The sequence below is a fragment of the Coloeus monedula genome, assembly GCF_965178545.1.
Source record: "Coloeus monedula genome assembly, chromosome: 22".
NCBI classification, from domain to species: domain Eukaryota; kingdom Metazoa; phylum Chordata; class Aves; order Passeriformes; family Corvidae; genus Coloeus; species Coloeus monedula.
The window spans coordinates 2,379,748-2,394,918 of record NC_138802.1 but is presented as its reverse complement, the minus strand read 5'-3'; the positions used below and the strand labels follow the sequence as shown (position 1 = coordinate 2,394,918).

Below are 15,171 nucleotides of genomic sequence, written 5' to 3'. Positions count from 1 at the left end.
GAAAGGAGATTTGATGAGATTAAGGCATTTCTGACACACTAAATAAGTGTCTGGCTGTTTGAAGGTACAGATCAGTTTTAAAGACCTAATGCGGGGGGAGCGCGTGCGGCGCGGAGCTGGGAGCTGCGGGGAAGCACTGAGCCAGTGACACATTTCCGTGAGGGCCTCTCTGTGAGCTGGCATGAGGAGCTCTATTAATAGTGCTCCACCAAAGGGAATTAATAGTGACACCAAAGGGAAAAGAACCCCCCACTCAGCAGTGCTAAGAGGGCAGGGAGCTCCCTGAAGGCTCGGGAAGTTCTCCCGAGTGTTCTGTGGACAGGGATGTGCTCGGGCAGGTGTTCCAAAACCCAACTGCTGGGAGTTTGAAGCCAACATTTCCTGTTCAGTTGAAGGCAAGTTCTCTGCTCTGGTGCCTTTCAGAATTCCCAAACACCACATCCTGTAGTTCCCTGCATTTGGAACTAGTCCTGCAGGTACTGGCAGTCTAAATCTGATTTGTCTTTTGTGCTTCTCTTTAATTGTGCCATTTTCAGAGAACTTTTTGAAGGATTCCAGGACCTTTTCCCCGAGGCACAGCAGCTAATTTAGAGTCCATCCCTGTGTCCGTACAGTTACAAATATTTCCTTCCCCCTCTGGATTATTATGAAATAGATTAATTTCTTCTGCTATTCAGATGTCCTGTGACAAAGTGAAAACTGATGCTCTACTCCTCCCTTATACTTAACCCCAGTTCTGTCTGTAAAGAACTTCCCAACACCTTTGAACATCACCCTTGTTGCAAAATAACAGCAAGATATTGGATCACCATGGTGACTGAGTGGGTGTTACTTTTATTCTTTAACAATACATTAAAGAGTTGCATTAATTCCATGAGTAGTAGTAGAACATGAGCACTGTGGAGACCCAAGAACAGGAAGCAACTCACTGTGGTGCTCTGAGATAAAAATAGTGCAGCAGAGCTAAAAATGCTCCAGGTTTGTATTGTCTTGGTTTGAAGCTCTGAAATGGAGCTTGTGACAGCAAGATGCTTCACCTACAGAAAAGCTGCATATTCCTTATAAATTCTTCAGCTGGTCTGTAACCAGGCACTGCTGGGCCCCAGGTTTGTTCACTTCATGTCTCTGCCTTGGGATACAAAGTGGTTCTGCCTCAGGCTGATCATTAACTTCAGTCGTCAAAGGGAGCCACTGCCTGGGCTGGGTTGGTGACATGCTGGGGCTGCAGCAAAGATGCACAGGGTTTATATTCTGATTAGAGTGTAAGCTTTTAATTTTTCAGAATTTTAAATGACTGGTTGGCATTTTTTTAAAAGGATAAATGGATGCTGACCTCTGTGACCTCCCTTAAAATCCTGCGTGTCCAAAATCCTTTCTTTAAAAACAAACAAAAAAAATCCAATATAACTGTACAAGGTCAATCATTCTGACATCACTGCCTTGCAGCCCGTGCCCTCCTGCTCAGAGCATTGCCTGGGGATGCCAGGCTGAAGGAAATCTGGGGCAAATCCAGAATATTCTTGACCTGACTGCATCTTCTTTCCCTTGGTCAGGAGGTGGGACTTCACAGGTCAATAATTTTTAATTGGCATTTTCTTCCACCATTCTTTTTCCATTTTCTCTAATACTTGCATTTGTCTTGCAAGCAAAATTTTAATGATTCTTCCCTTCAGTGAAGAACTGGAGTTGATGCTTAACCAGGTGAATCCTCTTATTTGAGGAGAATTAAATTAAGATTAAAAGCTGTGAATAATAAAACTTCTGGCCCTTAAGTAACAGAATTCAGTTTGTTGTTCTTTCTGTTCAGAAATAATCCATCAGAAGTTTATTATTTCCCTTAGTGAGAAAATAGAATGTTTTAATGGCACTGACTGTACTTTGGATTTGTACTTTGGGATTTTCAGGCAGTCCCTTCCAGAAGATGCAGGGAGCTATTTCAATGCAGAGACAGGAATCCTGGAGGTCCCAGTGACAATCCTGCTCGTGGACAAGGTTAGAGATTTTTGTGATGCTGATTATCAGACTGACAGTTTATGTAAATTATATTAATGAATGTTCACTTAATAATACCTAATTTTAGATTAGTTCTTGACTAATTGAGGTTCTGTGATAATAGTAAAAGATGCTTAAAGTACTAACACAGATTTGATCATTTTTTCTTGTCACGTTTGCAATACAGAAAGTCAAATCCTTTCTCCTCAGTGCTGATCTCATGTTACTGTCAAGGAACAGAGTAACTTTTTTTGGAGGATATTTCATTTCAATCCTGTCCTTACAACCCACAGTTGGAGGTTTTTATCCTGTGCTCTTGCATTTGTTTCAGGCTAAAAAAGTTAATTTTACTGTCCATGCCATTGTTACTACTTCTGATTTGGAAATCAGCCCAGCACAGATCAACTTTGGATACTGCACGATCTATGAAGCTGTGCAGGCAAATGTCATCCTCACAAACAAATCCATCTTGCCACAGGAGTTTGGATTTGTGGGACTGCCAGAGGTACGGACTTATCCCACACACACCCCCTCTGCTGTCAAAATAGATTTCAGTGTCATGGGAACGTGTTCCAGTGTGAGTGTAAATAAACCATGACTGGTTCTTGCAGCCCATGGGAATCCTGCTCCTGTGGAGGCACCCGGCTTGGTTCTGTCCTGGAGTGTGTGAATCTCACTGGGTGACACCCTCTGCATTTCCAAGCAGTGCAAACACCTGGGAGGAGATTTTCCTGTTCCTCACCTTTTCCTTTTAGAATTCCTGGGTTTTTACACCGAGAGATCTCCTAAGAAAACACCAAGGACACTTTTACCATTAAATAAAACAGGCTTGGGGCTGTGGCTGTGGCCTTGAGGCTGAGGAATGTGCCCACTTTGCACCAAGTGCCCAAAGGCTTTGTCTTTAAAATGCTCCTTGGGAACCATCCCGAGCCATGCCTGGGCACTTTCTGGGTGACTTTTGGAAGCACAGAATTAATCACAGGAGCTGCTGGGTTCATGTAGGCTGGGTGTCCTGAATAACTTTTGGCACAAAGTTGGTTCCTCAAGCTCCATAATAGCAGGGTGATCACAGTGTGAAATGGTTGGGGCAGACTGGCATCAGAGCTGGAGGAACCTGGCAGGTAAATAGGCATTGTCCTGTTCTCTGCTGGTTTAGGGATTAAAATCAAAGAGTAGCTAAAAGAAATTGTTAACTTCAGCTTCATGAAAGTTTCACTTCTCAGCATGTGTTTCCTGAGGAGCCTAAAGTGTGATGGGGAGACTTTCTTGAATCATCTTCAACTCAAGCACAAGCCACTGTACAGCTGTGGATGTGGAGCTGCTCCTGTCCCTGTGGTGTCCGTGCCTCAGACAGGAATCAGCCTTCAAAGACATGGGGCAGCTGCTGAGATTTTTATCATATTTCAGTCAGTTGTCTATGGAGAGTAAATAAACCTTAGAGCAAGGTGATTTTCACAGTTGGGGAAGGGATTCTCCTGAAATCTGAGTTAATGGATTTAATGCCTTTTGAGTTACTTTGAGATGAGAACTCTGCCCCTCAGACTCTGGGCACTGACTCAGACAAAAACTTCTCCCTGGAAGGTTTTTCTTTTCCTGACAGTTCCACATTTGATAACAAATTTTTTAAATCTTGCCAATAATGTCTTATTTTAATTTATTAATAAACTGATAATTTAACTAATGATTTCTTATCCTGCCATTTTGAAGTTTGTTGAAGTTCAGCCCAACGATGGATTTGGAATTATTCTTCCCCTGGAAAGCCTGACACTGGACATAATCTTTAAAGCCACCAAGGCAAAAGAGTACAGCTTTGAGTTGACATGCAGGACAGAGATCAACAGGTGTGTTAATGGATGGACAGCAGGGAAGCTAAAACATGAATCACATTGGACTCCCACTGTTGACCCAGATCAGAAATTAAATCCCTGCCTGCTTTGGGGAGGTGAGGCTGGGATAAGCAGATGAGGAAGGTGGGAATTCTCCAGTTGCAAGAGTTGCTCAGCTCCTGTTGGTTTCATCCTTGGTTTACATGTCTGTCTTTACTGAGATGACTTTTCCCACCCCCTCCTCAAGTTTACCCTTGTCCCACAGCCAAGCTCCAAGCCCTCAACCTGCAGTGCTCTGCTGCTTTTTCAGCACAATTACTGAAGGAATTCTTTTTTATAAAAATGCTCCATGCATTAAGCCAATGCTACTGCAATAATGATGGCATAAACTTTGATTTGACTGGATGTATTTCCAGAAGTTCACAGAGGAAGAATTCAAGCAGGGACTCTGGCCAATTGTGCATTAAAAATAGATAGTATTATTGTTCATCTTTAGGCAAAATTCCCATTGCAAGCTTGAAATTCTGCTTAAATAGGGACTACAGGATTAGCTCCCTATTTTCCGGGCTGATTAAGACACTATTTTATGCTGAGACAATTTATCATGTGTTTATTTTTAGACAATTCAAGCTGTCATGCAAAGCAGTTGGAGTCCACCCACCTCTTGAATTGTCTCATTCCTTGGTTCAGTTTGCTGCTACAGCCCTGAACTCCATGTCTTCAGCCACTCTGGATGTGATCAATTCCCACGTGGATGGGAACCCCCTCACTCACCCTGTCCCACGGATTGGCAGTGGGGACCCTGTCCCAGTTGGCCCCACTTCCTTTGAGTTCCACGTGCCCCGAGACTGTCCTGTGACTATTACACCTTCTGTGGGAACTGTGCTGCCTGGGCAGGTAAATTCACTTTAAATGTTGGGTGTTCTGCTGAATCTTTGATCATCTGCATCCTTACAAAGGCTGTCACTTGTAAACAAAGCTCAAAACATCAGTTGTTGTTAGAATAGCTGGAATATTTTGTATTGTTTGAAAGAATGTTTTAGATCAGACAGGAGGGTTTAAGCACCAAATCTGGCTAATGCCTTATGGGAGTGTTCTGTCCCCAGTGTTGTCACTGTGATTTAACTGAAGAATGTTTAAATATCAAAAGTATTGGTCAGGTAAACCCAGCCCAGTGTAACATCCTGGACTTCCAAAAAAGCTGTGGGTGCCCTTATCCCGAGGACGCTGTGATTCACTTAGAGCAGCAGGGTACTGGATGTGTGGATTCTGTGCTGCTCCTGTGCTCCTGTTGAGCTCTGTAGGTGTCACACGTGCCTGAGGGCTGAGCTGTGCCCTCACTCCTGCGTGTGCTCTCACATTCCCAGAAAAGCTCCATCCGAGTGTCCTTCAGCCCGGCGCTGTCGGATCAGCAAATCGGGGAAGAGGCAGCGCGGAGGCTCAGCGCAGCAGCTGTGCCAGAGGCAGGAGTACAAGTAAGAAATGCTAAGAACAGCACATGCTGCTGGTCTGTCACTTCCAGATATTTGTTTCTCTGGATGGTATTTTTATCATAAAATTATATGCATATTAATGAAGCCCAAGCTCATGGTCCATGCAAGACCTGCCTGTAAAGGATGAGATTGTGCCTGTGCTGGTGCACTGAATGTGTGGCCTGTTCACTGAGCAATAATTTAATTGCATGCTCACAATTTCCAAAGTATTCCTAGAGGGTTTTATTGCAAATTCCAACTGCAATACTCTTTAAAAAAAAAAGCTTCTACACTTCCTGCAGATTTATAACATCCATGGACTTTATATGCAACCCTCAGGTCAGTTAATTTATGTGAGCACCTGTGGTTGTCTCTGATTATGAGATAAATTCCCATGAGATACAGACTTCTACTCATCTGCTCCAAGAGGAGACCTCTTCTTCTAAGAGGTGGTAAAATATGTCCGTTTCAACTTAATTTTTTTATTTTACATTAATGGAAATTTGTCTTTAGTAGCTACTGTGTCTGTGGGCTGTCACCATAATCCTGCTGTCCCTTGTCCCCTGCTCTGTGTCCCCTCCTTGCTCTGTGTCCTTGGGCCAGGGCTGTGCCTTTGCTCACTCCTGTCTTGGTCCCCCTCAGTCTCCGCTGGGCAAAAAGAAGAAAGATGCAAAGAAAGAGCAAAAGAAATCAAGTGTTTCCATTCCTGGAGGAAAGGCTGGAAGCAGGAAAAGCCTGACTGCTGTAAATAGCCCTAAAGAGCCAAAACCCGAAGAGTTAAAGCCTGAGTAAGTCAACAGAAGCATCTTGTACTACACAGACAACATTCTCTTTAGAAGTAGTTTAATAAATCTACTAAAGCTGTAGGTAGACAAGAGAGCAAACTGGAGAGGGAACAGCTTCAGCTGTGTTGCAGAGGCTGTTTCCAAAATTAGTGCTGCTTGTGAGCCACACAGCTGTACCCTCTCATGTGAGGCAAAGAATCCCTTTATGCATCAGAAGGATTGAAGACTTCAAAGAATCTGTCAGGGAGCAGGAGCTGGGGCTGTGCGGGCGGATGGGGCTGAGCCAACACGGGGTTTATGGAAAGGGCAGCTGAAAAGCTCAACTTGGGGACCAACAGAAACTACTCAAAAAACCTTTTCTGAACAGATGTACGAGAACCAGCTGATGGCCCAAATCCACAGCAGGGAGTAATTTCTGTTTTTAATTTGAGGGCTTACACAGTCCAGCACATTAGTCATGGTCAGCCTCAGTGCTGGCAGTGAAATGCTGCTGGAAAATGTGCATTTGAAGCAGTCCCTGTGCAGTGTGAGCCCCTCAGGGAGAGTTAACATCAACAGTATTGCTGGCTGGAGGTTGGGAGACTCACATGCAAAATCTGATACTTGAGGGCCCTTGTGTAGCAGGTAATTCAACTTCTCAGAGCCACACTTCTGCCCAATCTCAGGAATTTGGAAGTATTTGGAAGTAAATACATACTTCAGGACCAAGCATTTGGCTGTACTGGATGTTTTGATATCTTTTACTAAAATCCCATATTCATTGCAATCCATTAACTATAATTTTTAAATACTTTCAGTAGAGATCATAAAAATAAAATCCCTATTTTAGAAGTATTACCTAGTATTGCATTAGAGCAATGTAATCCTGTGTGTTTACTTACATGTCACTGAAATGATGTAGAAGTATTGGAAGACACTTGGTGTACTCAACCAAAGGAGTACTTGATGTATTCAACCAAAGGAAATTGTATTGAGGTTTTTGCAATCTTTAGGGTAACACCTGTTAACTGGGTTCTTCATTTTTATTCTCTTTTGGCAACAAAAGCCAACCACTTTGTAGGGTGGGTCCACTACTGACAGTTATTTAGTTTCACTGTTACATTCAATTTTGAATGTGTGACTAAGAAACAATTATCACAAATAGCTCAGCAAATATTTATTTGATCTTTTTCTTGCTCTGTCACTCACTGAGATAATTCTTACTCCTGGATTCTCTAGTTCTGATTCTTATAGGGCAGCCCAGGCTTCCCTGATGAGGAGTTTCAGAGGGAGCTTTAACAAATACATCATCCCATGCTTTGTTGCAAGTGGCCACGCCACTGGAGAGGAGGGCTCTGGGAACTTAACCTGCAGGTGGGTGAAGCTGGATAACCCAGAGATGTGAGGGGGAAATGGTGGGCTTGCTAATTTATTCATTTGGGGGAGAAATTTGTTTTCTGATCTTAATTACTTCATAGCTCAGTGGTAGAAACTCATGCTCCCAGCCCACCAGTTGGATAAGAATCAAACACATGAATATCAAAGCAGCTGAAGGAATAATTGTGTGAAAACTTTGAGGCAGCTGTAGCTCATCTCTGCTCAGGCACAGTCACTCAGTCAGCGAGCCCTGTGCTGTGCTGTCACACCAGAGCAGCGACACCCTGTGACACAGCAGATCCCTGGCAATGGTTGGTATCTCTGTGTGATCCCAGAGCTCTGCCCTTTTACTCCCCAAACCCCTTTGCTCTCTCTCCAGCCCTCACAACACCTTGTACCTGGAGCTGCACTGCCCCGCTGTAGCCCCGCCTGTTCTGATCACTTCCGACACCGGGAACAACGTGGCCAATTTTGGGGACATTTCTGTAGGTATGGAATTTGAATTCTGATTTTGAGTGGTTTCTCTCTGATGGTGAGTTCTTCCGAGCAGAGTTTTGCATTTTCAAAAGTCAGGATAGAAATTAGCCCTTCATGGGTATTTAGGTGGAAAACAAGGATTCTCTGGCCAGCTGAGGCCCATCAAAGAGCAGACCTGATCCCCAAACATGGACCTGGAAGCTCCAGAAGGGACTGTCCAAATCTGAAAGCATTTTGGTGAGCTTTGAGTGGTGCCATAGCCATAGGCCTGGGCTGAGTGTCTGGCCCAGACAGGAGCAGGAGTAAAGGGGAGGAGTGGGAGAGCAGGGATGAGCATCCTCACTTTGGGAAGTGTTTTCATTCCTTGCAGGCCAAAGAATGATGAAGAGAATTACGATAGAGAACATCTCTCCAGGGAAGCTGGAAGTATCCTTGTTTGGAGCACGTGAACTCTTCCTTCAGCCTCTGCTGAATCAGACTCTGTCTATGCAGGAGGAACTGCTGGACACCAAAGCACCAGCTCATCTTCTCTCTTGAGTTATTGATCTCTCAAAAGCTATAGATGGTTAGTTCAGACCAAAGACATATAAACAATACGTAGAATCTGTTCTCATATATTTTTTCTCAATCTTTATGAACTTTTTTCCTTGAGTTGCACTGTTTTAGCTGGGATTCTCAGTTCTGAATCCCAATGGCCCCTTCCTGTTGGTCAGAGCAGTTGGAATGCTTGAGCCAGGTGAAAGTAAACCCCTCATCATCTCTTTTTGTCCAAGGGAGGATAAATGGGTGAGTAAAAGACACAACAGCAGTGGGGAAAAGAGGAGAGATGTGAGGGGTGTGTAGCACACACGTGTTATCAAGGAGATAACAATGAGAACAAGGAGAAAACCTTTGTTCCCTGTCCCAACACTTGGATTTTATCTGTGCCCTAAACCCAGGAGTTCTGGGATGGTCATTTGGGAGGGGTCAGCTGGAGGGGTGGGGATTCCCTCAGCAGATGGACTAACCCAGGCACCCTCTGGGCAGTTCTTGGAAACTCTGGACATCCAGGTGGCAAAAACCAACCTCAGCCTCCGCCTCTCCGGGCACGGGGTGATGCCAAGCACTGTGTGCTCCGTGGGAGAGGTGCTGGACATGGGATATGTCATGGCCAGGGACACGGTGACTTCCACAGTCAAGGTAAGGCCTCTGTGCAGAACTGCAAAGCACAGCAGGAGTTCTTGTAAGGAGGAAGACAACATAAACTGTCTCCTCCCAGATTTTGTCCAAGTGTGTCAATAACCAAAGTCCAGTATTTGATGGGGAGGACGGGGGTTGGTGTGACACATTATGGGCAGCACTAATTGTGCCTTTGGTGGCATCTGGGGACACAGAGCTGCACTAAGGCAGCAAAATAAATTCAGCCACTTTGCAAACTATGGATCCTACAGGCCTGAGAATCAATTTCCTTAATGCAAATGCTGTTGTGTGAATGAATGTCACCAGATAGAGAACACTTCCACCCTGACCCTGCCGTTCTCCGTACAACTGGAGTCGCTCTCACCAGCGCGGGACAGAGACCGGCAGAAAATTCCATCCTTTCTTACATCCTCTGTGCAGAGAACAGAGATTGTTGGTAAACTTTCTTTTATTCTTTCCTCTTTTTCCTGTGCTGAAGACTCAGGAGGTGTAAAGCAGCACTGCTGTGTCCTCTTAGATCCACAGAACTGTCACACCTGGGGCATCACAGCCCTGAAATTAAAGACCTCATTTTGCTCCCCAGTAGGAGCTGTAGTAATTCTTTCAATATGGGGAGCTGTAAATTTATGCAGCCCAAGCAAATACCCACAAGAAAGGAGATATCAGTGTTTAAATCTAAATAAACCCACATTGTAATTGCATATTAAATATTACATTTAGAGATGTCCATCTCTGTAAAGAATATAGGAAGGGTTTGTGATGTTGCTTCAGTTCCTCTGGAGATGAATGCATCAAACTGATGGATGGATTTCTCTGGTGTTCCTAACACCCTGTTTTGCAGCAAAGCCATGTATCAGCTCTTATTTATTTGCTGTTCCCACAAAAATTAAATGGGTTTAAAATTTATGAAGAAGTAAAACGGAGCTGTCCTCCTTTTTTATCTGTATCCTCATTTTTGTTTACCAGGAACACAGAACTATAATGGCTTCAGTGTGTTCAGCGTCTCTCCAACAGGAGGAAAAATTGAGGCTGGGGAGAGCCAGGATTTTGTTGTTACTTTCAGCCCTGATCATGAAAGTCTCTACTACTCCGACCGTCTCAAGGTTCTGCTCTTTGGCAAGGTGAGACAATCGGGATTATGAAAATAGTGTAAATATTGGATGAACTGCAGTAGGGAGGAGAGGGCAGCTTTGGGGCCTTCTGACTTTCTTCAGGTTTAGATATTCAGTTATTAATTGATGACAACAGTGACTTGGGGTCCATCCCTATCCTCTCCCACGGCGTGCTCGGGAGGTGACGGGAGCTGAGCACAGCTCCAAGGGGGCTCCTGCAGGGAGCATTTAATGGCAGAGCAGAGGGGAGAGGGGAGCCCCACCTGTGCAGCGCGGCCTGGCAGGAGCAGGAGCACCAGGGAGCTGCTCCTGCAGCCACTCAGTGCCAGGTTCCATCAGTGGAGCTGCCCTGGGATGCTCCCGCCGGATGCACAGGTGGCCGTGCCACGGGCAGCCCTGGCTCCTGCCAGGACACCAAAAGTTGGTGCAGAGTGACCACTAATGCCCAGCAGCAGCACTGCAAACAGGGCTGGGGCTGAGCAAGAGCTGCTCCTCTCCTTGCCAGCTCTGGGATTGCAGTTAGGAATGCACATCAGGATAAGCTGAAGGTGAACGGACACTTGACCCAAGTTTGGCAACAGAGAAGTTTTGCCTCTTTTAGTGGCTTTTGTATAAATAGTTTGTCCAGTCCCCTCCTGAGGCACATTTCCCAGGTTGTTTAAAACAGAAGTGCCAGAGTGGGCAAGCCCAGGGGCAGATGCAGAACTCCTGCATTACAGCCCAGGATTGTTGGGATCGTTCACATGGGAGGTGATGCCACGATTTCCTGGTGCTGCTGGGTCAGGTGCCAGTGGGATTCAGGTGACCTGAGCTGTCACCTGCATCCAGGACTTTCTGTCTCACCCAGCAAACAGCCCACGAGATCCAGCTGAAGGGTGCAGCCCGTGATCACCCCATGTTTGTGGAGGGGGGAGTGCCCCTGGATGTGCCCGTGGAGTCCTTGGCTGTGACCTCACCTGTGGCATCACAGAAAGCACTGGAAAGAGGTAAAAAGCCACCACTGTTTATTATGGAACAGGGAGGGATAAGATATAGGAACGTTCCTCTTCCTTTAAGAAAAAGGAAATTAAAGACAATTTTTCCAGAATCAGAAAAAATAAGCGTTATGGTACAGCATATAATCATAATACACAAAAAATGCAAGAACCTTTCTCATAAGGAAAGTTTTTCTCTTCATTTCAATGCAGTTTTGTGTTAACGATGATCTTCCACCTCTGCAACTTCCCTGCAAAAATGATTATAATGTAATACTACTATGAAGAATTAAGATACATTTGCTTTCTGCCACTTCTCTGAGGTGTATTAAATGTTTAGGAAATTATTTCATATATAATCACATATCCTGGATTCTCCTGTTTTTCCTGTAATGAAACTTTCAGGGGTTTGAAGTTACTCTTCCTTAATTCCTTGGGACAGGATCTGTGTTCAGAGACATGATGCAAGCAGCTCCTAACTCCTGAGCTGTAAATAATTCCAAGCACACACACAGACACAGGAATAAAGTACACAGAGGTGTGTTCCACAGGCTAGAAAACAAGCCTGGAACTTGATAAACAAGTAACAATTGCAGTTTAAAATTGCAAATTATCCAAACCCTCCTTTTCCTTAATTCCTCACTAACTCTGTAAAAGGATCTCTTTATCTGTGCCAACTCCTGAGTTTACCACATCACTTTGTTTTGAACCATCCTGGTGCAATTTGTGTTGGTTCCAAACTGCCAAAGGCTCAGTTTTCACTGTCTCAAAGTTGACTTGGTTGCTGTTTGTTTAGGGCCACAAGAAGCAGTGAGGTCCCTTCTCCTGCTCCTGGAGTATGTGGAGGGCTCAGCAGAGCCAGCCAGGGCAGAGCTCACCGTTGGGGCCATGCAAAGTCCTCTGCTGGCAGCCAAGAAGGTGAGGGAAATAAACCCTGCAGGTTTGTGCCAGGTGCTGTAGGGGATCCTGACAGTGTGCAAAGGGCTGCCTGTTCCTTCTGTCCAAAATTCACAAATTTAAAAATATAGCTTTTAGGGTTTCTGGTAAATTTTACATTATAAAAACATCGGTGTTTGAAAAGATTATTTTTCAGGGGCTAATATAAGAAATAGCCACAAAATTTAGCAGTTTGCTTCCCCAATCCTGAAACACAGAAGTTGGAGCCCAGAACTGAATTACAGTTCTGATCCTGTTATTTTAATGGAGTATTTTGTGACAAGGTGACACATTGAACGCCACAGTGGATAGCTGGAGTTTCAAAGGGCAGTTCGGGCAGGGGCAGTGCAGCCTCCGAGGCCCAGGTGTGACTGTGCCGTGTCTGTGCCAGGCCGTGGAGTTCAGCCTGGACAACGCCCCGGAGCTGCAGCGGGCTGGGTTCGCCCTGGACGGCCCGAAAGGAGCCCTGGAGCGCGGGCAGCTCAGGCGCATCGGCGTCTCGTGGGTGCCACCTGCCGACCTGCAGGTGAGGCACGGCCCCGGCGCGGCCCCGAGCTCCTGCGGGTGTCACACCGAGCTCCTGCGGGTATCACACAGGGCTCCGGCTGGGGTGTGACACAAAGCTCCTGATGGGGTGCGACAAAGGGCTCCTGTTGGGCTGTGACCCACAGCTCCTATTGGGGTGTCACCGACAGCTGGGATGTCACCCAGAGCTCCTGTTGGATTGTCACAAAAAGTTCCTGTTGGATTGTCACCCACAGTTCATGTTGGATTGTCACCCACAGCTCCTGTTGGGGTGTGACCCACAGCTGCTGCTGGGTGTGAACAGCACAGGTGGCTCAGACACAGCTGGGTGACAGCTCGTGTGTAGTCCCTGAGGGAGCAGGGCTGGTACAAAGACCCCAGTGGGAACAGAAGCTGGGAACAACGGGATGATCTGGAGCCTTCCTGCCTCCCCAGGGCTGCACTGGGCTGTGTGGTGACAATGACAGGGGTGAGCCACTTGTATCCCAAAGAACTTGGAATCCCTTCCTCCAGGTCACTGTTACAGAGCCCAAAGGCCAAAGTGCTGCTGCTGTTCACAGGCTCTGATGTCCTGAGGGAGCTCTGTAGGGCCCTGGGACAAAATTGCTGCAGCCCTGCCAGCACAGAACTGACTTTACACAGATCACTCTACAACACTGCTCCCATTTCTTCAGCCATGGGCTGCCTTTCCTTTGGCACATTCCTGGAAGTCAGCGGGGCCTTTGGATTTTCCGCTTTAGGAGCCCCATTGCCCTGGCTACTTGTGCCTTGTAGTGTAGAAGTTGGATGTGATGTCCCAACAACTCCACGGGGCTGTGATTGCCCTTCCTGATTCACATCCTTGGGCATTCACAGAGACTGGAGGAATTGACTCCCCATGTGTGGGATGGCAGAATGATTAGCTGGTTCCAAAATTAAAAGATTTCTGCCATCACATGCAGAAAGAGGCAGCAGAGTTCCTGGCAGGATGTATCCAGTCCACCTCATGCCTCTTGGTAACCCCTGGTTCTTACACAACACTGAGCACTCACTGGGGGCTGACAGGATCTGTTTCCTTCCTGGCCCTCTCTGGGAGCTCTGCTGCTGCTCTGTGCCCAGCTGCCGTGGCTGTGACGTGGGGACAGTCTCTGTGGCACGCTGGGGACAGAATGCTGAGTCACTGTCATACCTCACTGGCTGCTGCATGAGCATCACTTGGGGATAGAGAGGAACCAACACAGTGGGCTGTAACCTGTCACCTGTAGCTATAACTGGTACCTTGAACACTCAGATGTGAGACAGAGTTTAGAAGGTGATTGACTCATGGCTCCTATGTCCAAAACACCAGGTTGGTTTTGTGTGTGGTTCTTTCTGCAGACCAGTGACCCCCCACTTGTGTCAGCCCTCCTGACTGTAAAAGGTGACATTACGGAATCCTACCGAGTCCTCTTCATGGCAAGAGTTGTGTCTGCATCTGCTGCCACTGACTGAGGGATCCAGGCCGAATGGAAAGGAAGATGGATGCTTATGATACTGGGAAATCCCTGGATCTCTGGTGAAACATGAGAAGATTTTGAGATTGTTGTGAGGGCATCAGGGATGTGGGAAGGAAGGGCCATGTAACATTTCTGCTCTGTTTCCCCCAAAGTTCTCTGTAAACTCTGGTGCCAGTAGCTTCCTTTTCCAGCTGATTCTGTGACAATAGTCTTGTGTTAGAAGAAAGAATTATTGAGGGCCCCAAGCAGTTATACCTGCTGTTAATCCCATGTCTCCCAAAGGTGGGCATTCCATCAGGAGGAGTATCTGGTTTACATCCACATAGGTGAGTTTCTATCTTTTTCCAATTTCGGATGCCTTTTATAGTATTTGAAAAAGCTTTGACCTTTTTATAATCAGAATAAAGTTTCTTATTCAAGCCTTCTCCAAATCATTTGGGCAGTGACTTTTACAATGTACAGTCAAATCTGCCTGATAACACTTGGTCAAAGGGGAATATTCCTGTGCTGTTCCGTGGATTTGGTCAGACACTTGCCAGAAATCCTGGCTGTCTAGGAACTTTGCATTTCTGTATTTGCCTTCTGCTGAATTCTGGCTGAGAGCAGGATCCTGCTGTTCTGGGGAAGCCAGAATGCCCTGCAGGTGTAACTTCTGTCAGGAAGCAGCAGCTGGTTCAGGGCAAGTGCAGAGCTGGAGAATGGAGGGAGCAGGAAGGCCACAGCCATTAGAAACAGGATAATCCTGTGCATCTCATATCATGCTCTTTCCTGAGTCACAAGCAGTCTGTGGCAAAGTTCCCTCCCCACCACTCCAAGGGCATGTTCCCTGATTCAGATGATGCAATCAGAAAATAGAAACGTTATTTGTAAATATCCCTGTGGTAACAAGCTAGGAACTGCAGGGAAAAGCAGGGAAGCAATTGTCACAAGGAACATTTTAACCAGGATCCCCCTTTGACAGAGGAGGCTTGTAGCAGTGAAGAGGGGGTTGCTTGTTTTTCCAGCCAGTGTGTTTGATCCATTGAGATGTGTTCTCATTTAATAATGGATCGAGTGGCTGAG

General features: G+C 46.0%; 1 protein-coding gene across 1 annotated transcript in view; it reads left to right on the top strand.

Moving 5' to 3' along the window:
- Window positions 1–14,104, top strand: part of CFAP74 (cilia and flagella associated protein 74) — a gene marked incomplete at both ends in the record, with an annotated part of 35,054 nt that extends 20,950 nt beyond the window's left edge. The window contains 17 exons of the mRNA XM_082295576.1: window positions 1,905–1,992; window positions 2,324–2,497; window positions 3,700–3,833; window positions 4,439–4,715; window positions 5,186–5,287; window positions 5,906–6,078; window positions 7,294–7,428; window positions 7,811–7,920; window positions 8,279–8,334; window positions 8,575–8,694; window positions 8,935–9,087; window positions 9,394–9,523; window positions 10,054–10,208; window positions 11,047–11,185; window positions 11,970–12,091; window positions 12,501–12,635; window positions 13,991–14,104. Of these exons, the coding sequence (XP_082151702.1) occupies window positions 1,905–1,992; window positions 2,324–2,497; window positions 3,700–3,833; window positions 4,439–4,715; window positions 5,186–5,287; window positions 5,906–6,078; window positions 7,294–7,428; window positions 7,811–7,920; window positions 8,279–8,334; window positions 8,575–8,694; window positions 8,935–9,087; window positions 9,394–9,523; window positions 10,054–10,208; window positions 11,047–11,185; window positions 11,970–12,091; window positions 12,501–12,635; window positions 13,991–14,104 (2,317 nt within the window). The remainder of the gene's footprint in view (window positions 1–1,904; window positions 1,993–2,323; window positions 2,498–3,699; window positions 3,834–4,438; window positions 4,716–5,185; window positions 5,288–5,905; window positions 6,079–7,293; window positions 7,429–7,810; window positions 7,921–8,278; window positions 8,335–8,574; window positions 8,695–8,934; window positions 9,088–9,393; window positions 9,524–10,053; window positions 10,209–11,046; window positions 11,186–11,969; window positions 12,092–12,500; window positions 12,636–13,990) is intronic.
- Between the last annotated feature and the right edge of the window lie 1,067 nt (window positions 14,105–15,171).